The sequence below is a fragment of the Podarcis cretensis genome (assembly GCF_951804945.1).
Source record: "Podarcis cretensis genome assembly, chromosome: 4".
NCBI classification, from domain to species: domain Eukaryota; kingdom Metazoa; phylum Chordata; class Lepidosauria; order Squamata; family Lacertidae; genus Podarcis; species Podarcis cretensis.
Window position 1 is genome coordinate 37,921,162 of NC_137173.1, and position 24,274 is coordinate 37,945,435.

The 24,274-nt window shown below is 41.4% G+C and overlaps 1 protein-coding gene across 1 annotated transcript in view; it reads right to left on the minus strand.

Annotated features, from left to right (window-relative positions):
- Positions 1-24,274, minus strand: part of CD47 (CD47 molecule) — a 46,189-nt gene that overhangs the window by 12,867 nt on the left and 9,048 nt on the right. The window contains exons 3-8 of the mRNA XM_079974588.1: positions 20,017-20,106; positions 10,321-10,422; positions 7,188-7,280; positions 6,262-6,357; positions 3,496-3,588; positions 45-76 (exon numbers count right to left, since the gene is read on the minus strand). Of these exons, the coding sequence (XP_079830714.1) occupies positions 45-76; positions 3,496-3,588; positions 6,262-6,357; positions 7,188-7,280; positions 10,321-10,422; positions 20,017-20,106 (506 nt within the window). The remainder of the gene's footprint in view (positions 1-44; positions 77-3,495; positions 3,589-6,261; positions 6,358-7,187; positions 7,281-10,320; positions 10,423-20,016; positions 20,107-24,274) is intronic.

Below are 24,274 nucleotides of genomic sequence, written 5' to 3' on the forward strand. Positions count from 1 at the left end.
CCTGAGTCATCCAGCAACCCCGTATGCATTAATTTTAAGCTTACCTTTGGAGGCTGATGATCTTTGAATCTGGTACCTATGGTTACAAGTAAAAATATAGCACAATTTCTTACTGGATACTCAAAGCACACAAATCTAATCACCACTATGCAGGGACATAAGACGACCAAGAAAGAATTTCAGCCAAAGCCTTGGACTCATGCTCTGTCCCCTTCCTGCCATCTTCCTACACGGCTACTAGCATTTACTTTCAGTTGTTGCACATGAAGCACAGCTTGTTTAAGCCAGCACCTCCTACTGGTACGTGATGTTTGCTGAAAGATGCTGTGAAACAGAAAGTAAAGGCTAGCAAACTCCTTCCAATCACACGGGAGGAGAGGCAAGAGGGAAGCATGTGACAATTCATGGTTTTAGCATTACCTGCAATGAGGCCATTGTCTAATATGTTCTCTTTTCCTTTCTACTTCTTAACTTGTGTCTCGGTCTCATCCTCCTCGCTTTTCCCATGCTTATCTTTTAAACATTGCAGGAGTGTGACAGAAGCAAAGCTTTTCTTCTGGTTGCTTGTGCAAAGTTACTTTCTTGGCCCAGACCTGCATTCTTGCAAGCTTTCCAGGAGTGCATGTTCAAAGCACGAATTGTGTGGATTCAATATTTATATCTTTGGTTAAAACCACATGTCCCTCCTTCCCTTTTCATGTTTGCTATTGGAATGCAGTATACAGAATGAAAATGGTACACATGCAGGACTTTCCACCTCTACGACCCAAAGCCAAGAAGCAGAGGTCGTAGCCATGCATGCATGGATTCCACAGCAGTAGCCTTCAGCTTTTTCAGATGCAGAACACACACCTGCCTGGAAGACCCACTTTGGCTTTTATCTTACAACGTGTGACTATATTTGTCTCTCCTTCTTATCCTCCTCTCCCTTCCTTCCTTCCTGTCCCTGGCTGTTTCTTCACCACTAACGATCTTTCACCACTTCTTAGGAACTTATTTATTCCAACTGCCATTTCTTAATTTATTTGGCTGCTGCTGTGGGCTTAAAAAAAGAACAAAAACAAACCTGCTACCGCCCACTTTACCTGTTTTAAAGCAGTGATGGTTAGAAGTTAGAGCACAATGTACTAGTAGATTCATGGGCAATTGACATTAGATTGGCAAGGGTTTCCGGTGCTCGATTTTTATTTTTACAGTAGCAACAACTTCCCGCAACTAAATTAGGCTGCTGAAATGAAGAAAGCTAACAAGGAACCAGGAGTGCACTTGTGTTGAAGGACTGAGACCTCATCAGTTCCGTCACTGAGAACAATTTCTTAGACATAAAATGAACCATGGTCCTTTAACACTAACTAGAGGTGGACATATAGGCTGGAGTTCCAGTACAAAACACAAAGTGGTTCCAAAAAGCAGAAGTCTGCTCAGCTCTTGTATCTATGACTATCAGCAGATAATTGCTTTTTTAAAATTTTATGTTGTTAGCCACCTTTGGAAGTCTTCAGGTGGAAAGGCAGGACATAAGTTTACTAAAAATTTTAAAAAAGATGCACTCTCACACACAAACATAGACAAAACAATGGAATCATGGTCATAGTGCAATTCAGCACATAATTCAGCTTTGGGTCAATCATGGCCCAGCCGAGAAGATCACAATTACACAGTACTAGTCCTCTCCCTTCACACCTGTATCAGAAGCAACTGTGGGACATGGATACATAGAACAAAAAGCCACATACACAAAACACTTTTGGAATAGATTGTGTGAATGCAGTTCCAATCTCTTCATGTTTACCTCCTCAATAAGTTTGTGAAAGAAGTGCAGAAGCGTTCCTTCCTTCTGAAGCACCCACAAAGCTTAGAAAAACTTTAAAGGGCTTAACCTTTTCCTCTGAACAGCAGCCTCCAAGGCATAGTTTCAAAGAGTGATGCTGCTGTGCATGGGGGAGGGGGGCTAAGAATCAGAAAGCCCCGTTATATCCATGGGCCAAGTTACATGCTTCTCTGGATAGTTTTAACCATGTGATATCTATTATTTCAGCTCAAAGACTTCAAGGCCTATGTGCAAGATACGCACAGATGTATTAGATGTATTATTACTGTCTAGCTTGCAAACTTTCATTTCATTTATTTTTTGAATACCTATTAAGCAGCATTTGTGCCAGAGCAACCCTCACATTCTTCATCCGCATAACTCGCACATAGAAAATCCAAACCAAATATTTTCAGGTATACATAGACAACAACTGCCTACCCAACCCAACCCCATTTTCTCTCCAATCAGCAAACTCACCTTCCCTTCATTTACAATGCAGGCATACTGCTTCTTCAGTCTTGAGTCCCCAAAATGATATTGGAAGTACAGCTGTCATCATCCCCGGCTGAATGAATGGTCAGGTATGAAGGGGGTTGTAGGCTAACAACATCTGGGGCCCAATGTTGAACTAAAGTTCTACTACAAGTAAGCCTGGGACCTGATTATGTGCCCCCAAGTTTGATTGCTGATTGCTTTCCTTTTATCAATAGATCCCCCAGACCAAAAATATTGATCTGCGTTAGAATGCATCACAAGATGCCTTATAGAACTCAGTTGCTGGATATGTGCCCCTACTGATCAACATCAGCACCTTCTATTTCCCGTAAAAAGTTTTTTTCTGAAAGAAAGGAGAATGATAGGCTCCACACCACTCAATGGAAGGCAGCTCATTGTACTCATGGCACAGGACTTAAAAACAGCCCAATATAACCCTTGCAAACAGAGACAAATCAGTGAGATCCACTGTCAACTGCCATCCCTCCTTCAAAACAATGCTACACAGTGCCCCAAATATTTATCTGATAGGCTAGGTGCAAAATCCAGCAAAGTAGTTCCATTAGCCCAAGGATTTCTGTTTTCACATTGGTACTTCACCTCCCTCTCCTCTCCCCATCTGCCATCCCCAAATCTACTCGTGTGGTAAAGGAACTTTTTTTGCATGATATCACCCCATGTATGGAGAACCTTTCTCAGTCTGAGGGCCACTTTCCCTGGCTGCACGCCAGTGGTGGGCGAGACCCAAGGCAAAAAGTAGGTGGAGCCAGAGGTAGAACAAAGAATGCAACTCTTCCCTTTGTACAGGAGGCTACATTTTAGCTACACTGGTTTCTATCTACACACCCCCACATACATATCCTCAATCCAGGCAAGCAAGCAAGCAAGGGGCATTATCATAGCTCAAGGGTATATTTCAGCCAGTCAAGAGCCTTCAATGATGGTACAGAACAGGATCTGTGAGCAGTGTGACCTGGGGAGAGTCCTCAGGGCTGGAAAGAAGCACGGGCAAGGCTGCATTTAGCCCCTGGATGTGAGGGTTCCCCTTGCTCGTACACAAGGCAACCTGCATTTGTGATCTTCTGGTCAATCCTCTCCGGAACGGCACTAAACAAGAACTTTGTTTGAATATTCATTTGATTTTAAGATAAAGCATTTCATGTATACTCTAAGTAAATAGTACTTACCAATAACAACCATATAAATGAAAGCAATTGCTGCTACAATATCAATAATTCCTAAGCCTGCAATCAGAAGAGAAGTTCGTTTTGGTGGGCATTCTGTTAAGAGAGAGAAAATGGAGTATTTAGGTTAGCATTTTTGTTTCTATTTTCTGAGTTGGTCTGGCAGTGTAACTACAACACTTAGGAAAAGATCTACAGCCATAACATCTTGCACCAATGTGCACATTAACTGCTACAGAAAGTGTCAGGTTTTGCTGTGTCTTTTACATGCATCAACCACCATAAGGAATATGCAGGAAAATATTAAGGAACTGTGGGTCAAAAACCAACAGCAAACAAATACACTTGGCTGTATTTTAATTTTCTGCAAGCATTGGTCTCTAAGACTCATAATTTCAATGGTTTTATGCTAAAACCTAGATCACAAACATCTTCTTTGATAATATGCAGTTTAGTGAAATTAAAATATTATTCACTAACAATGAAGTTATTGACAGGAGACTGAAGAACAGATGTTACTTCCATCTAGGACAGGGGGAAAAAACCCCCAGTATAAACACAATTATTTTTAAACTCAAAATGGTGAGTGTGGAGGAAATATTTAGATGCTGGATGCCAAAGAACAACTCACACACTTGACGAACTTGTTGAATAGGCTTGTGTTAAAATGAGTCACCGTGAGCCTAAAAATTTTTTTTCTGCAAAATTCTATGCAATGACTTTGACACACAGTTACACAAAGCTTAGTAATCTTGCTGAAATTTAAGAATGCATACAATCAATTTCCTCTTCATTAATCAGAGACCCCAAATTTTGTGTGCTGGTGTGGTATGGTGTGGTGTGGTGTGGTGGTGGACCTCTCACTAATGCGAAAGGAAAAGACTAGAAACTGCATAGCAAAATCAAACGCCTTTCAGATATTTTGTGATCTCAAATGAGTATCTGCAATCCACAGGAGTCACTGCAACCCTGAACTAGCCTTTATCTAATAAGAAAGATAAGAGGCGAGCATACAGAGCCATTAGAACAGAGCTACTGCCGCTTTATTTGCCAAACATTGAATATTGCTTTAGAGCAGTGGAAAGGGCTGAAGACTGGATGCCTGCAGTTAAAGATAATTTATTCAAACAAGGTTTTAGGACCAAAAAAAAAAAAAAAAAGCAGCTCTATTGCTTTATTTTTTTAAAGGCTGCAATAAATGTAATTTCACAGAGGCAGCTTTTTCTAAACTCAAATCTAAGCACAATCTCCACGCCCCCACCAAAAGAGCACCGCAAATTTAGATGTCTATTATTCGGGGACGCGGGTGGCGCTGTGGGTAAAAGCCTCAGCGCCTAGGGCTTGCCGATCGAAAGGTCGGCGGTTCGAATCCCCGCGGCGGGGTACGCTCCCGCTGCTCGGTCCCAGCGCCTGCCAACCTAGCAGTTCGAAAGCACCCCCGGGTGCAAGTAGATAAATAGGGACCGCTTACTAGCGGGAAGGTAAACGGCGTTTCCGTGTGCGGCTCTGGCTCACCAGAGCAGCAATGTCACGCTGGCCACGTGACCCGGAAGTGTCTCCGGACAGCGCTGGCCCCCGGCCTCTTGAGTGAGATGGGTGCACAACCCCAGAGTCTGTTAAGACTGGCCCGTACGGGCAGGGGTACCTTTACCTTTATGCTATTATTATTTCTGGCTGGCCATCCTTAGAAAGACAACCTTTAAATATTTGAAACTCAGTCATTTCACACATTCTGTCTTCTTGCTGATGTTTAATGCTGTTAAGAGTAAAGAAATGCATCTAAATGTGAAAAGATTTATGTTCACAATTTTCTCTGCTGCAGTAAGTGAAAACTGCATGTGTGTGTGTGTGTGTGTGTGTGTGTGTGCACACGCGCGGGCAGGCGGGTGGGCGCACAAACACATTACACACACTAAGAATGTGGGCACAAATTAAAATAATTACAAAAAAGGTCAGCCGTAGCTCTGAGTGAATCTTTAGGATATGCAGTATTACAAAGTTAACAATTTAATGCAAACCCTTTAGCTCCAACTTACAAAATGCAGCAGTACATGGTATGGTAAAGGTAAAGGTACCCCTGCCTGTACAGGCCAGTCGTGACTGACTCTAGGGTTGTGCGCTCATCTCACTCAAGAGGCCGAGGGCCGGCGCCGTCCGAGGACACTTCCAGGTCACGTGGCCAGCGTGACGAAGCTGCACTGGTGAGCCAGCACCCGTGCCGCACACAGAAACGCCGTTTACCTTCCCGCTATAAAGCGGTACCTATTTATCTACTTGCACTTAGGGGTGCTTTCGAACTGCTAGGTGGGCAGGAGCTGGGACCGAATGACGGGAGCTCACCCCACCGCGGGGATTCGAACCGCCAACCTTACGATCAGCAAGTCCTAGGCACTGAGGTTTTACCCACAGCGCCACCCGCGTCCCAGTACATGGCATAGCCATTCTAATTAGAAGGTAACACCACCTTCAGGCAATTGTTCAAGAGATAAAATAGTAGCTCCAAGTCCTCATAGATCCCTGTTCTATAAAACCCTGTTACGATTACGATTACGATATCTTTATTGTCATTGTCCCTTGCGGAACAATGAAATTGAAATCCTGTGTGGATTTCACAAACCCTTTGTGCATTTCATAATGCAGACAAGCTGCTTTGTAGGATATTTGTTAAGTGTGCTAGCAAGCTGATTCCCCTTGATAGTATAAAGGGTAAGTAATTTCTAGGGAACAAAAAATGTAAAGAATTTCAATAAAATAAAATACATTGCTCACCTGGCAAACTTGTAGCCAAACCTGCCACAGCAATTAAATATCCAAGCGCTTTCAGAATTATCAGAATAATTGCAAAGAGCGGTGGCTTCTCAAAAACTGGGGAAATAATCATACGTTATTGAGAAAAGAATGGCAAAACCAAAAAGATACATAAGGGAAAATTGAACAAAGTAAACACCTTCTGAAATGTAACTGAAACCAGGGTGAACGTGTGCTACATGGAATGTTAAGTAAAAACAACCAAAAAACCTCCCACAGCTAGGCTGTCTCGTTTAATTTATCTTATTACATCACAGTACATACAACGCTGTATATTGAAACAGAAATGATATACTAAAGACAAGTAGCTGCATTCCTCGGTCAAGCTAACTTTCCGCACTTAGGTGCACACATGTTTATATTAGAGCTAATCAGAGTATTGGATTCATCCACTTATCTTTACCAAGTTAAACAATCTTTGCAGCTTAGCTTCTTGTCTCTGTCAGGGAACATTGGCAGATGAGGCCAACTTATCTATTGGCTTCAAGTATCACCACACTTCTGTGAATGGCAAAGGAGGAAACAAAAGTTCACTCTCTCCAGCATCTGCAGTGAAATGCCACAATGCAGACACAAGCTACACCTCAATACAGTCGTACCTTGGTTGAGGAACGCCTTGTGACTTGAACATTTTGGCTCCCGCAGCCAATTGAAAGCCGTGCCTTTGTTTCCGAACGAAGTCAAATGGACTTCTGGAACGGATTCCGTTTGAATTCTGAGGCATGACTGTAATGCTAAAATTTCTCCCAGAGGTTCTCCAGTACAGGGCTGGAGCTAGCATTGTTAAAAAGATCTACAAATCTAAGGAGTTCTTCCCTTTCTGCTTCCTCTTCCCTCACCACAATGGATTATGAAAACAAGTTCACAGTAAAGTAACAGATTCTCACCTGATTGAAACACAAAGAAGAGAGGCGGCACCAAAAGGATAGTAGGGAGTACAACTAAGCCAAGACCAAATTGAGATGCTAATGTAAAGCCCTCTGCAAAAAGCCAAATGAAATAAAAAAGGAAAAGAACAGTTACTATTCAGGGAAAGCAAGCTAAGTGTTACTTTGAACTAGACTCTATGTTACCCCTTGCTCTTAAATCCTGCAACCCATAAAGCTATTGATTGAACACCCCAACACATTTGTGCCCCAAATAAATATATATTATTTTACCCATTGTATTCTTGGAATACACCATTTATTACTAGTTCTTAAGAAAGGAACAGTACTAGACAGCCTCATGGACAATAAAAATTAAGTGATACAATCACAAGAGTCCTACCCCTTTAAAGTAACAGTGTTTACTATATCCTAAAAGAGGCAGCAAATTATGAAGGTGACCTACTTAAATGCCCTCTGCAAGAGGAAACTAGAACTGTTTCCATAACAGGATGTAATAAACAGCGCTCCAGAACCACCCAAGCTATTCACATAACAAAAGCATTCATATCAAGACTACTAAATCAGAAAAAGGTGCTCCTTTACTTGAAAAGCTAACATTCAGATTAAGATTCTAACTGTTACCAACTTTGTCAATGGAGACTGCAGGCCTTTCTTGGAACATGTGATGCCCCCTCTCAGCCTCTTAGCTTAATTCATATTCTTGTTGATCTTTTACACATAATGCTTGCACAGCGAAAGAAATACAGCAGGTGTGGGGAACCTTTTTGTTCTCCAGGTTTTGCTAAATTATAACTCTCATCATTCAAAGCAAGTTATGTCCAATGCCCGGGGACGATGAGAGCTGTAGTTCAGCAACATTTGGATGGCCAAATATCCCCCACATCTGAAATCAAAGCAAAAACAAACTAAGGCCACAGTACTCAGTCATCTTACCACTCCTAGCTATTTCTGACATGACTAATTTATACTGAACAAGAAAAGGATTAACAATAGGAAGAAGGTGAGTGCATGCAAACAATAAAAAGCCTGTCCTTGAAATCTCCCACGGAAATTAAAAGGGGTTGCAGAAAAGCATCACTTAGAGAATTAGGCTCACGGTTCACAATCTGGTATAGTCACAGATTGTTCAAGATTGAGAATAGCACACAATTCTGCCCCTCCCCCCAATTTTGTTCTCTCCAATTCACAGCTCTTTGGGCATGCTAAAATTAGTCTGTTAGCAATTTTCAATGCATTTATGTTTTACTTTTTTAAAGAGCATGCTATTGAACTGTCATGTGTTAAATAAAACAAAATGAAGCTCTGGGCTTGTTTGAAAGTAGCATTTAAACTACAATAAGTATGCTTTATTAACTTTTTTTTTAGCTAACCGAATACTTTGATTTAAATATTTGGCTACTAGAAAAAATATTTATACAGTGAATACAATTAGTAAGTCCCCCCCTTTAATTTAGTAAATAAAAGTCAAACAAACAAGTTAAATCAGATCCAAGTAGAGCACCAGAAGATGAACCAGTGTTGCTGGCCCTGTGCATACAAATTTAGGTGCTATTAGATTAAACTGTCCCTCTCACTTCTACTTGGTATGAATTGGTATGAGCTGTGAATTGGAGAGAACTATTTCCTAGCATTAACAAAATCTGGAGGAGGGGCAGGATTGTGTGCCATTCTTCAGCTCAAACACTGAGGTCCAGCGCCGAGGACCTTCTGGCGGTTCCCTGGCTGTGAGGTTACAGGGAACCAGGCAGAGGGCCTTCTCGGTAGTAGCGCCCGCCCTGTGGAACACCCTCCCAGGAGATGTCAAGGAAATAAGCAATTATCTTACTTTTAAAAGACATCTGAAGGCAGCCCTGTTTAGAGAAGTTTTTAAATGTTTGATGCTGTATTGTGTTTTTGATATTCAGTTGGAAGCCATGCAGGGTGGCTGGGGAAACCCAGCAAGATAGGTGGGGTATAAATAAATTATTACTATTATTATTATTATTATTATTATTATTATTATTATTATTATTATTAGATTAAGGGTGCATCTGAGGCCTACAAGCTTCCTACCCTTTCCCTGTGCAGAAGGTAATAACTTCCCCTTTTCCTTTATTTGAACAGGTTTCTCATCTCCCGTACCTGGTATATAAAACCTTCTGCAAAGCTTGAAGGAGCTCTACTGATGCCCAAGTAGCTTCAGTGGTTATGTCCAGTTCTGGCTGGTTCACCAGCTCTGGCAACCTCTCCAATAGACTACTGCAACATGCCCCATGTGGTGCTGCCCTTAAAAGTGGTCCCGAAACTGCAGGTGGTATACAGCATGGCAGCCAGGTTACTGACAGATGTTGCAAAGTGGCATCATGAGTCTTTTAAAAGAGGCCCCGTGGAACATGTGTACTCTGTATCCACGGGGCCTCTTTTAAAGGACTCACCCTGTACCTGTCCTCCAGAATCTGCACTGGCTATCGGCCTGCTACTGGAACCAATCTGAGGTGCACCCACTGGTAGACAAAGCTCTAGCTCTATTTAATACCCAACTATCTGAAGGACCAGCTCCCTTGTTACTGGTCAGCCCATGCTTTAAGATCTGCATGACTTGCTCTATGGATTTTTACCACTGAAATCCATAGATCATGGCAGAGTAATGTGGCACACTACGGATGTGGAATTCCCTCCCCACAGAGGTTTGTTTGTCCCCTACATTTACTACTTTTAAATGTCATCTGAAGACATACTTGTCTCCCCAGGCTGAGAGGTCCTGGATGCATGATTGCTTGCCATTTCTGATTTTTGTTTTTTTCTGTTTGGACTATACAGTGGTACCCTGGTTCCCGAACAACTTGGCTCCCAAATAAATCAACTCCCATATGCTGCAAACCCAGAAGTAAGTGTTCTGATTTGCAAATGCTTTTTGGAAGCCGAACGTCTGTTTCGGCTGTTGGCATTGTTTCTGGGACCAATCAGAAGCCACGCCTTGGTGTGTGAACGTTTTGGAAGTCAAACAGACTTCCAGAACAGATTGAGTTCGAGAACCAAGGTACCACTGTATTATTGTTTTATGGTTCTGAGATATTTAACCATGTACCGCCCTTGGAACCTTCAGACTGAAGGATGGAAAGTAGTAATGATATTAATTTTTGACACTTACCTTTGACCAAAAGAGCAGCACCAGGCACAACAGTAATCATGACTATTAGTGCTACAAGACCAAAGCTGATCTTCTTAAGAAGACTCATCTCAAACTTCACAGCTTTAAGTAAAAATGAAAAGGGGAGGAGAATTTAAACACTAAAGTACTTAAACACAAATATGCTGCTTTTACATTTCATCTGATTCTATGATCTACTGGAAGAAAAAGCATCAACAGAATATAAATGCTGAACGTTTCTGCAAGTGATTTTGGACAGCGGTGATTATAAATAAAACTACATAAACATGTTTATGCTGCTGTCATCATTCCATACCACACTTACAGAGGTGCAGTGAAGCAGGGACAGGCAAGGATGAGGCACTACCACCTACTTCACAACAGAGGTGATTATCTTCTGGGGTGCTATCTGCCAATCTTCTGCATGCCAAATAAATCAGCTTCTCCCAAAGAGAAACCACCAAGTAAGCTAATCAGAAGAAAGGTAAGTTACACTAGCTTGCATGACTAAGGGCTAAAATGCCACCATTGTTCTGAAAAAGACCCTTTTTATGACCAATCAATTTCCCAGAAAATAATGAGCAAGCTTTTGGGTCCACCAGAACTCTTCATCAGGGTGGAATTCAGGAAAAGGCTCAAAGGGGCATGAGGGGAGGGGAAATGCCTTATTATTGAAACCACAATGTTTGCATCAGTAAAAAATTCAGTTTTGTAAAATAGTCTTATGAGGGGCGGGCTGTGGGAGTTGTCATAAAGAGCTTATCTGTACACTTATGCATAATCTAAAGCATCCACATATTTGCCAAATGGGAATGATGTGCCTAGCGCAAACTGGTTGCATTCCACCAAAGGCTTTTAAAGAGGCAAGACCGGAAGCAGAAGATGAGGATAGCGGAAATGGTATCTGCAATTCTAAGAGTTTGTAAAATGTATTTTTAGGCTTGTGGAAATTGTCATATGGCAATGGTGGTTGCTCGTGAGTAACCAGTCAGGACTCTGACCTGTCTTTTACAGGTTTTATTTTGGTGCAAAACTATTTACAGTGCAGAACCACAAGTTCATGTCTGCCTCAATCACTAGCAGAATCCAGGAGTGGTCGTTTTCGGGTCTTCCCCCAACATAAGAGCTTAGTCACCCCCAGCCTTTTCCTTCCTTCTTTGCGTTTTACACCTCTGCGCAAGGTGGGCGACAGAAAAGGCATGCTTCTCTCCTGGCCGGCTTAGCAAGGAGCAGTGCTGAGGCTCCCAGCAGCAGCATCCTCTAGCCCTTTCCGCTCCTTTACCCTGGAGGTGTGGCCTTTCCCACCCTCAGACTGACGGGGTGCGGCGCTGGGGCTCCCAGCAGCATCCTCTGGCCCTTTCCCCTCTTCCCCACTGGAGGTGTGGCTTTCCCCACCGCAGGAAGAGGAACTGCTTCACAAGATTTTCAGAGGTTCCCTGTATCCCAACTGCCTCCCTTCCCTGTTCCGATGGCAGTCCCCTGACAGAAATGTTGGCTTCCTTCTGTTATTGCATGCAATTAGGGATAGTTGGATTCCTTAAAGCCTGGTCTCTTTGTTGCTACACGCTTTGAACGCACATGCAAGTGGGGTGATGGCTTTCCATTGCTCTATGAGAATATGTTGAAAAGAATGGCTGCCTCCATGAACACTACTCCCCTCCATGCTGCCGCTATACATTTATGTCCTGCTATGAACATTCTCATTTGCTTTAGATGCCTCTGTGTTAAATTTAAATGGTTTGCCTGCCCCTTTCTACTACTGGCACACATTATTCATCCTACACTTGTAACTGAAACAAAAATTCCAACTCCTCCACTCAAGGTTCACGCAATAGCAGATTCAGGATCGGCTGTATGAGATCTGTAACAATCATCTACACAACCTGTAAAACTCTGAGCGACTCAAACTGGCAATATCAAAGGGACAACTGCAACTACGCGCTCCAAGACTTCCTGCCCCCATTACTACTTTCTGTCATGTCAATAGGAGGCCACTTCAGAGATGCTGCGTTCCTGCACTCCTCTTCCTCCCAGCAGCAAACACTCCACCTGTGCCATACAATACTGGCCACAAGCAAAATCTACAGCTCTGTCTATGTGTTGCAGTATTCTCCAAGATTCTATTTCAAATCAGAAGTGCACTGCATAGAGTTCAATTCGTCTGCTGTTAGCTTCATGTGTGAGACAGATCAGATCCTAAATTCTTCCTTCCTATTCAACAGAACATGCCAGTCTTCTTCCTTTTCTTTTTTTAAAGACACCCAGTTAAATTAGCGAAGTTACAGAAGTGGTTTGCTTCAAAGACTGATGGTTCATAGGTTTGTACAGCACTTTGGGAGCCTTCCAAAGAAAAGAAGTTGGAAAAATTGTACGCTCAGTAACACCAGCTGTGCTCTCTTCTGCCCTAGGCACTGTTAACAAACTGCCAGGTACACTTCTCTGTTCCAGAATCATCTTTGTAGATGTTGCATGTGGTAAAAAAAAAAAAAACACAGCATGATTTCCGTGTTTTAAAAAGTACGTGTGTGAGAGAAAGAAACATTGCAAGTAGAATTCTAAAGAGCAGCATTTAAAAGCTGAACAGCTATCAGTAATCACCTCTCACTATACTCATGTTTTCTGATACATTAAAGCAGTAGCTGTCTTACAGTTTACCTCTGCAGCACAGCAATAAATTGGAAATGCTCTGTTTTGCTACTCTGTCAAATGTTTACTTAATCAGCGTGCCATGAAATAATGCCTACAGGCATTGGGTTAGCATCCCCAAGAAACATTACATCACACAGATGTAAGTACTCTCCAGCACAATGGGACTGTTTTTAGCTTAATAATATATACTGTATCCAAAGTGATGTCTAAAGTGATTAGTAAGCTTTGAAGATCCACATCTAGCATTACAAACTCCCTCAATGTTCACAATGCCCACTGCAACAGGCACTGGCCTATGAATGACATTTTAAATTACACAGTATTATAAATAACAATTTGCGTTCTCTCAAGTGCTTCAACATATGTACCAAGGGCATGTGGAATTTTCAGAAGCAAATTGAACAAAAATATTACCTATTAAATCCTGCAAATAAAAGAGACAGGCAACTGACAAACAGATGGCTACTAGCACTACCCAATCATTGCTCTTCTTTTGTAAGCCAGAAAAAGAATTACAATCGACTTTCCACATTATTAGGAGTACAGAGTTGTATTTTTTTCTATATGCATAGCAAAAATTGAGGGGTTCCCCGGATAAGCAGCAGCAGCAGCAGCAGCAGCAGGCCATGCATTTCAATATATTTACCCCTTGCCTATGAACTGAAAACCCTTCACTTGGGCTCTTCATTCTTGGAGTAACAACCCTCTAGGATTGATTCAAATGCCTAGGTACATGTAGCAGAATCACAATGTGTAGGAATAAAGTAAGTCCGGGGGGTGGGGTGGGGTCTGGAAAGAAAGAATAAGAGGATAAATGGCTGCCATTCACAAATAATTCTTCAACTGGTTTCTGAAGAAGCACAAAAGAAGAGAAAATCCTGGATTTTCTGGTCTTCCCTTGATAATGGACTGGATGAGAGCCAATAAACTGAAGCTCAATTCAGATAAGACTGAGGCACTGCCAGTGGGTGGTTCGCTAGACTGGATAGGTAGAAGACTGCCTGCTCTTGAAGGGGTTATACTCCATTTTAACCTTAAGTAGCTTGGGGTGCTTGTGGATCCAATGCTGTCATTTTGAGGCCCAGATGGCCTTGGTGGCACAGAGTGCCTTCTGTCAGTGTCAGCTGGTGGCCCAGCTACACTCCTATCTGAATAGCCTAACTTCTGTGGCCTACGCTCTGGTAACCTCCCTCTAGGATGGATTTCTATAATGCAATATACACAGGGCTGCCTCTGAACATAGCTGTCAATGTTTCCCTTTTTTAAAGGGAAATTCCCTTATTCCGAATAGGATTCCTTGCAAGAAAAGGGAAAAGTTGACAGCTATGCCTCTGAAGGAGGTTCGGAAACCTCAGCTGGTGCAAAATTCAATGAGCAGAATGCTCAACAGAACAAGACAGTTTGAGCAAACATATAACACCAATCCTGCTCCAACTGCACTGGCTTCTCATTAGTTTCCTGGCCCTGTAAAGTCTATAAAGCCTTGCATGGCTCAGGACTTCAACGCCTTAAGGATCACCTCTCCCCATACAAATTGACCTGGGCCCTTTACTTGTCATTCGAGGTCCTTCTCTATGTCTCACCTCCGTGAGTGGTCTGGAGGGTGGCAATATGAGAATGAGCCTTTTCTGTAGTGGCTCCCTAACTGTGGAATGCTCTCCCCAGAAAGGTTGGTCTGGTGCCATCACCACATGTCTTTAGGCAACAGGCAAAAACATTCCTCTTTACCCAGGCCTTTAGCCATTAAATAATCTATGGCCTGTTAAAGCGGGGGTGGGGGGGTTTGCTGTTATTATGATCATTTTTTATACTTTTTATTATTATGCTTTTTATTATACTTTTATTATTGCTGCTCCGTAATGTGTTCTTAATGTTGTGCACTGCCCTGGTATCTTTTGATAAAGAGCAGTATATAAACTGAATTAACAACCACAAAACAACAACTCCACTGCTATTTATGTAGCAGGCATTGATTGGATAACTCATATTTTGTATCTGATATATATGTGTGTGTGTATTTGCACATGCTTATGTTTCAGTAATCACATCTATTTTGTTGTTACTTGGGTTCCTGCAACTATGTATTTTTCTTTTCTTCCTATATTCATCCTGCTATGTTCTTTGTGCGCCACTGGGCATGACTGAGTTGCTATGTGTGGGGACTCCAGCACTCATTTAGTTTAACCATTGTGTTGGATGCCATTATATGACTCCCATTCATTTCTTAAAACTGATCATTTAATGATCACAAACCCATATACATGAATGCATACACTCATACATAAATATTTTAATGAAAAAGAGGTATAGCATTATAAACATCATGCTATAATGCTAATTTATTAGCTATAATACAGCTATAGTGCTGTAACACTCTACTGCAATAATTCCACAGCAGTATGGTGTCACAGGAATATTTCTCTTTCACTTTTTTTTTAAAGGTGGATTTTTAAAATCACGTCAAAAATGGTGCTCAACACAAATGTTGTCGTAATGGTGTGCCAAGGTGTGCATGGGTCAGTTATCCTGTCTGTCATGGAAAAACTGCACCCTTTAGAAAAGACTGAAGAGTGCATTAAAGGTAAATACATCTGTGAAGTTTCAAGTACTCCTTCCATTCAAGTACTCCGTATGAACCCAGGGAAAATCCAGGATGACAACGAATGAACGACAGTGCTGTGTGGATGCTCTGTAACACTGAGTGAATGAAGCATGGGAATTCCATACTAAATGCCTGTGGGGGAACGTTGGCTCATTCAGAGAAACATGTTAATGGACACCATAAAATGAGCTCGTAAGGTCAGAAACAGAAAGAGAGCCTTATTATATGGCTCTCTTTGTGTTTGGTGTGGAGAGAACAATCTGGCTCTTAATACGGCTAAGACCAAGGAATTGGTGGTGGATTACAGGAAAAAAAAGGCGGACATTCAGCCCTTGTATATCAAAGGGGAACGGGTGGAGAGGGTGGCGGAATTCAGGTTTTTGGGAGTGACTATCGATCAGGGCATGACTTGGAGCGCAAATACCACTGCTCTGGTGAAGAAGGCCCAGCAGAGAATTTATTTCCTCAGACTTTTAAAGAAGAACAATCTGAGTGAGAGACTGCTGGTGTCCTTCTACCGAGGCTCCATAGAGAGCATTCTCACATACTGTATTTGTGCCTGGTTCTCCAGTTGTACAGCTAGGAAGAGGAAGGTGCTCCAGAAGGTCATAACCACAGCCCAAAGGATTATTGGTCATCCTCTCCCATCTTTGGAAGAACTGTACGGTTCCCGTTGTCTTAGGAAAGCAAACAACATCCTGCAGGATGCATCTCACCCGGGATACAGTCTGTTTGCACTACTGCCTTCTGGCAGGAGATATAGAAACATCAAGTCAAGGACAAATAGACTGAAAAATAGTTTCTATCCAAGAGCTGTGGCCTTTTTAAATGCTGTAACTCGATAGTGTGACCTGGGAGTTTGATGGGTGTGGGTGTGGGTGTGGCTGGAATGTGGTTTGTTTGGTTGTTGTTGTTGTTTTGCTTTTGTTGTTTTTAAGGGATGGCATCCAATTTCGTTGCACTTGTGCAATGTTGCACTTGTGTAATGACAATAAAGAATCTATCTATATGGCTGTTCAGTAAGTTTTCACTTCACGGAAAATGTATTCCACCATATGGGAATGATGATCGGCCTTGGCTGTCTCCCCATGCCAAAAGTTACTTTACTGGACACCAAGTGATACTAATCTATTATTTAGTATGGGTATTCATTAAAATTCTCACAGCAGTTTAAAATAGGACTCAGTGTACAAATACAATTTAGCTAAAGTAAGTTTGAATAACTGAGGGGGGAAAACTATTAAAGCTGCAACTCTATCTATGTCTTTAATTCAGTTCTTTCAGTTAAATCTCTCTCTCCCCATCCTGTAACCTTCTCTTTACAGCAACTTTGAAGCTTTATATCAAAGAGCTTCTCCTTGTCCTTTAATAGAGCTCTACAAGGGTAAATTATTTCCCCAGGTGCTATATGGAGCATTGGTGTGGGCTCATTCGGACATCACAGTACACGAATCAGTACAGCATAAATTATTACCTAGAATGGTGGAGTAACCAGATCTACTTCTAAGGCCTTTGTTCAACCAGAGACAGTCTGCCATATTCAGCAAGAATGCTTGCTAGGAAAGAAGTAACTCCCCTTTAAGCATCACTCCATTTTTATTGGATGCTACAGATTTTTAAATGTCATACAGGACTGCCAATTTTTAAAAATAGGCCATGGGGAAGCAAAAGTGATTGACGATCTCTGGAGATCATGCGTTAATCTATACTGCTGTGATTTTGTGAGGGAAATCTTGTAACTAGCATACCATGGCAATGTACCATGTATTCTGATGCTCTGTTCTTGGTCTTGAGCTATGTATACTATTATGTATGTGTGTCTGCATAAGTCCTGAGCGATTAACTTTGCTTATTTACTTATTAAAGAGATTGCTCTAATTTTATACCAATAAACAGAAGAAAAACAGTAATGGAGCCCACAAAGGATTAAAAGGCTTTGATTGATACCCAAATGATAATGTCAAGGAAGCTTCTCTTGTGAAAATTTTTCATAACTGGAAGCCACCACTGAGAAAGCCCTGTTCCTGGTAGCTATCTCCCTTGCCTCTGATGGCAGGGCACCCACAGAAGCCCTTTGGTTGCAAGGCATAGGAAGGTGTATGCAGAGGCAGGCCATGCTTCAATTCTCCCATGCAGAAAGAAGGGTTTTCATCTAATTGCTGGTTTTGTCCTTTTAGTTGGAGCTAGAGATTAGTCGAGTGCTGAAAACATCTCCTCCTTTAAGAAAACCAAACTAAAAACCAAACTCATTGTATAACAATTAATAATTAACTGCATATTAAAAATAAACTGCATTCAAAAATTATCAAAGGGAGTAAATGGGCATGGTACAAGAGTTCTGTTGCACTTTCCTTATTTACACGGTGGCTGCTGCGGTTTGTGAGCATGCTTTCTTTCATCCTACAAGTCTCCCCAGTGGTCTGCATTCTGAAACCTCACCAGGTGACTGCACTAAGAAAACTCACAACAATAAGGTACACTCAACCCTATTCCCACCAAAATTGTTAAGAAGTTCTAAATCACCCCAGAAATGCAGCAAAAAAGTAACCACCCTAGAAGCCTATTTCACAGTGGGAGGGGTTGGTTTTGCGGGGGTGGTGGTGGTTGTTTTTGAAGAATGGAAGACAAATTTCAGCACAGCACAGCCACAGTCAGTGCAACTAATGCAGCAAGGGCATGATGTGATTATGGTACCCAGTCCCAGTTAGTAAACTAGCAGCAGCACCTTCAAAAGCAGCACCAAGTACTACAGTTGTTTAACCAGGAACTCACCAGAGCAAGGCTATCTCTGTCTAGACAACACTGGTCTAAGCATTCTGTGGCACCAAACAACTAGTGCTTGACAATGATGAATCAATGAGAAACAACTGACTGCAAACATAATCCTTCAGCAGAGTGCAACCCAGTCAACCACAAGATGAACACCTCGGTCTTTTCTGGACTGAGCTTCAATTTGTTGGCCCTTATTCAGCCCACTAGCACAGCGAGACGCTGGATTTAGCATTTCCTCTGCTTCACCTAAACTAGATGTGGAGTAGAAACAGAGTTGGGTGTCACCCACATGTTGAGAATATTCTACCTCAAACCTCCAGGTGAACTTACGCAATGGTACCACTCTGAGGCATCACTGTGTTTGTTGCTATTTGTTTTAGGGCGAGTGGTGCATGAAGTGACACGTGGGCATTTGTTGTCAGTCTTCTGTATCTCCACCCTGAGCTGACTGTTACTTGCATAGGGCATTTTGTTGGGTAGTGTCACTTGAAAGGATAACAAAACCAGAATTTGTGGCTGAATGCAATCAGCGACGCCGTATCTACTGTTGCTTCCGCACTTCTCTTGGGATTCAATTAAACAACAACAACACTGTTCTGGCTCATATTTGTCACTGGAATAATCCTGTTATATTTATATTTCAATAACATGAAATGCTAAGTTCTGAGGTTAGATGTCTAGAACATAGTTGCTATGAATTTTCTGTTCCCCTGACTCCCCTCAACATGTCTGAAAGATCCCAAATCTCCCGGCACCTCCATTTCACACCCTGCATTTTGCTAGTGCTGCTTAAGCCTTTATTGAAATGTTATCCGCAGCTGTGCAGTTCAAGCACTAAGAATACAACAGGACCCCTGCTAGGTCAGATCAAAGGCCTATCAAGTACTGCATCCTGTTTCCTGTAGTGATGAATGAGATGCCAGTCTAGGAAGTCTCCTAGCAAGATGCAATTGGGATATGAGCTGTGCAAGTACCTATTTTCAGATTATTTTTCAATCCATTTGTTCTCAGTAGGACTGATTTGTAGGCAGGCATAGGAAATAACTCCCCCAAAATTAAATGGCCAAGCTGAGGAACATCAAGAAAGGGAGGAGCAGTCACCTATTTCTTGCTCACAGAGCCAATACCCCAATGAAGAGTGGAGGTGGGACAGAAAGGTTGCCAAACTAGTTCCTCAAGCTAAAGCCATTCCAATGTTCCAAGTCTAGCCAGGCCCACTGAGATTGGGGTTTTGGGTCAACAGGTGGTATGGCCCCCAGACTCGGAGCTAGCTTTCTTTTTTTACAAAATAATAATCCTTCTAGAAAGAAGCAAACTGTGTTCTGTGTTCACTGTACCGCTAAGATCTTGAACAAGCAGTCATTGATAACCACAAGTTTCCTTTCTACAACAGATCATCAGAAAAAGGTACTGATCACCATCAACAGAAGTCGCATATTAAAGGGTATCAGACTTGAAATTAATTACAATGGAATCTTTTATTCCTGGTAATTTTCCAAGAATGGAAAATGTTAGAAGCTACATAAACTGCTCATACTATGAAATCTTACACATTTTTTTAAACATAATGCATTAACTACTACTACTTTTTACTCCATTGTTGGGCACATGCAAAGCAATTTACGATAAAATACTATTCAGCACTGGTAAGGAATAAAGAATTTAGTACTTACCAACATAGCCAACCTGTAGCAAAAACAATGCTACCGCCAATATGGCTGCACCAATGACTAAGAAACTTTCCATTGGTTGAAACCAAAATGCTATAAGAAAAATATAGTAAAAAATACAAATTTTAGTTTGATTTAGCAACACAAAACAAGCAAGTCTTATTGTATTAATTAATATACTGACCCGACATTAGCTCTGGGGTTTACTTTGGAGACCACAGGAGGAACTAAACACTCACAGTCCAAACTGTCATTTTTCTAAGTTTCATTTTCATAAAATGACAGAATTGTGTATTTTTACTATTCTCCCTTGGGCATCCCCCCCTACACCCAGTATCTTAAGAGTAACAGCTTCTCCATCTCAACAGACTGGCTCATTTCCAGGGGGACAGACTTAACATTAGAAAACTATTCTCTAGTTTCATTTTGACACTCCAAAAGTCCTTGACATGGAACAGACTACTGATAGATTACATCAAAAATCTTTATATGCCATCCACTAGCACAACTGAGTAAAGTTATTAAATATGTCACACACATTAAAAATATGAATGTTTAATTGTTGATTGCCTTCAAGTATGCTATTATCAAAGGGAATTAAAACAAGTTTAAGATGCTATTAAAAAGTTATCGAGAACTTGTTACTTTTATTCTTCTTTGATCTCATGTCTACCACAAAGTCAATTAATTCATGCCTAAATCTGGATCAATATACTAACAAATTGAGACTCAGAACAAGTTGTACCACAGTGGCTTCTTATCCATCCCAAATACTTACAGAAGCTATACTACCATGGTAGTTTACATAGACTTCATAATCTAAAAATAATATCACATTTCCTCTGCAAAGCCAAGTAAAGCTATTTGGCTAAGAAAAGCAAGACCCTAGATAAAAAACATTGCAATGGATTTTAGCCTTTGGCATGCTTACTTTAAAAAAATTTACTTCTGATCAGGCCATTACTTGAAATGCAAGAATACTGCGCAGAAACACAATGATGATTCAAGGAGCGCAACCTGACCTAACTTCTACAACTGCTATTGCCAGATTGTGATGACTACTTCCTTCAAATGGAATAAATCTGGCCATGCAAGTAAGCAGGAAAGAATCAAACTTCTTGAATGGAACAAACTGATTATACCCAGGAGCAGATTCAGCTTGTACACTTCAGCAGCTTGTCAGCTACTCACTAGTTATGAACAGTGCTATTTGTGACATTAAATTCTTATTACAAGCCAGGTCCCACAACAAAGCCATTAAGCTCAATTCAAAGGCTAAATCCATCCATCCATCTATCCATCTATCCATCTATCCATCTATCTATCTATCTATCTATCTATCTAAACTGAAGAACCGGCAGTGACAAAAAAAAGGCAACATCTAAGCTAGCTCAGTCAGTAGAGCATGACTCTTAACCTCAGGGTCAAGGGTTTGAACCCCACATTGGGCAAAAGATTCCAATGTTGCCGAGGGTTGGACTAGATGATCCTCAGGATTCCCTTCAACTCTACAGTTCTATTATTCCATCTACTTTAAAGGCCACAACAGAACTGAACTAGCACTTGCAAGTTGCAAGAGTAAACAAACATGGAAAAGAGGGAACATGAAACATCCAAAATTATGCAAAGGAACTGGTGGAAAGAGTGTAATCATACAGACAAAAGGTCTACAGCTCATTAAGGACCGCAAAATGAATCTTCTTGCAGAGGCAAGACATCACCTTTGCCTTTATCAACAATACATGAAGTGGAGAATATGGAAAGATCTGTGACACATCTGCAGAGAGAAGTCTGTTCTACACATCTGCATGATCTGGGAATGGAGATTTGTCTTCTTCTTGCATCCCCTTGGAACGATAAGGTCACAAGGCTGGGAGAGCTTGTGGACCCAGCCTTGTTCCTTAACGCTAAGGTAGCAGCTATTGCTAGGAGTACTATGGCAGGGGTTGTATCACTTCTGTCCCTTCCTGAATAAAGCAGATTAGCCAGTGACATACATGCCTTGGCCATGCCCAGACTGGATTACTTTAGCACACGCTACATAGGGCTACCTCCAAAAGAATCTGCCTCTGCAGATCTGAGACCAAGGCATCTCTGGCATCCTGCCATATGAGCCTGTATGCCCACTGCATTCAATATTCAAGGTCAAACAATGCATCCCACCACATTCAGAAGTACAACTGGCTTGAGTGTGAGACATGGCCTATTCTACTTTAGCATCCAGAAACTTGTGGAACTCCCTCTTTAAAAAGACTTGGTTTGCTCCCTTTCTCTGAAGCTCAAGGCAAGCTGTCAAGACTTTTTGATTTGGGCAAGTTTTTAATATGAGTTTTAAATTTAAATCTCCTTGTTTTTATGTTGAATTCCCCTTGGGGGTTTTACTGCATGCAACTCACTCTGGTAATTGAACTGCTCCTACTGTGCTTTAGGTCTTTAATGAACTTTTTTGGAAGCCACCTTGAGCTTACTTTATTAAAAGAGATCTAGCTATATATTTTTTTCAAAATTAAGAAGACCCAGCTGAAAACACAGTTCTTAATTCTTATCAGTTCATGCTGGCAATTTAGTTGCACTAGGCTATATCAAAAAACATTTGAAAGAAGAATTAGCAATTCCATCCAAATTAGCAGTTCAGAATACAGATGGGGAACAAGCTGCCTGGGACCCAGAAGCAGCCTGTAAAGGCTTTGAGTGGCTGGACAACCCACTAAAATATTTACTGGTGGTAGCAGTGTTGCTGCTTCCATTTGGTTTTCTTTAAAAGACCCACTGTACAGAATTCATTAGGAATAGTAGCAGCAGAAATGGCACTTGAGGCACTGCTACTGCAGGGGAAATGTCTCTCTTGGCTGATTTGTTTGTGGAAGGGGGGGTTATTGGTTTGTTGTTTTTTTAATTACCGGTGTGTGTTTTGTGTTCTCATTTGCATTTTCATGTCGCGAACCGACCTGTGATTTTCGGATAAAGGGCAGCATGCAAATTTAATAAATACTCATAATAAATAAAAACAAACCACAGAGTCCAGGAGAAACTACAGCAGTGCTGGGGGACCTGCGACCATTCTGATATTGCTGGACTCCAACTCCCACCAGCCCCAGCCATCATGCTCAATGGCCAGGTATGAGTCACTGTTACAGGCATCTAGGACCCCACTAGAACAAAAATGCTTCAGTGCTCATGGCTAGTTACACTGCAGTTAAGGAGCACTGAAGAGTCTTTCTCTGCCCCCAAATAGGTGTCAGAACTGAATCATGGCTCCAGTTTCCTCTCGAAACATACAGTGACACAACACTGTCAATTGTTAAAGGTAAATTGAGCTATCATGTTAGTCAGCTAAAATTGCTTATCCTTCTGCACTTTATATAGCTACATTATACAAATGCAGGCAATTACAGACCATCTACCATTGAAATAATGCTGTGTGTTCGGAGTAGGATAATTTGATCTAACCATTTCTTACACAGAATTCTTGAATAACAAAATCCCAAAATTCAACTAATGGTTATAAACAAGCTGCAGGCCAAATGTAAATTGACTTTTAGAGTCAATTCAATTTCCAGAATTGATTACAAAAGTATTAGAATTCTGAGTTGCCATTACTTGAAGATTCTTGAAATTCTTGGTACTGTAGCATGCTTTCAGGAATGCCCCCGTGCATCATTGCCATTTCCTTTCTAACCAGAAGGTGGCATCGTGATTCCTTTGTGAGCTTGGGCAGTTTTTAGAATTACATTTTAAAGGTATGTTTTGTCTAAGATTCAGGAAAATCACTTCTGAGAATAAGGACAATTTTGTTGTCAAGAACTGGAAGTGGAAACGTTTCAACAATAAAGAAAATTAAACAAAAGGGGGGGGAAGGAATATACATTTCTATATCAATTTCAACACTCATCAAGACATTTACCACAAGCAATAATCTCAAATCCCATAGTTCTACAAATGTGTATAATTCAGCCTGATTAATTCCATTAGAACTGAATAATAAACACATTTTAAACCTCAAGAACCAAAAGAACAATCAACCTATATTTTAATTCCCGTTCAAGTTGCACTGCACCTGTAGCCAAAACAGCAATATCCATGGACAAGAAAGATGTACATATACATAGGAGTAAAGCTCTTGCTGCTGCATTAGCTCAATACAGACAAGATACATTGTACCTCACTACCCTCAGAAGTGTAAGGAATGACGACCCGAGAGGGCCTTTTCTGCGGTAGCCCCTAAATTGTGGGACTTGCTTTCCACAGAGGCATGCATGTC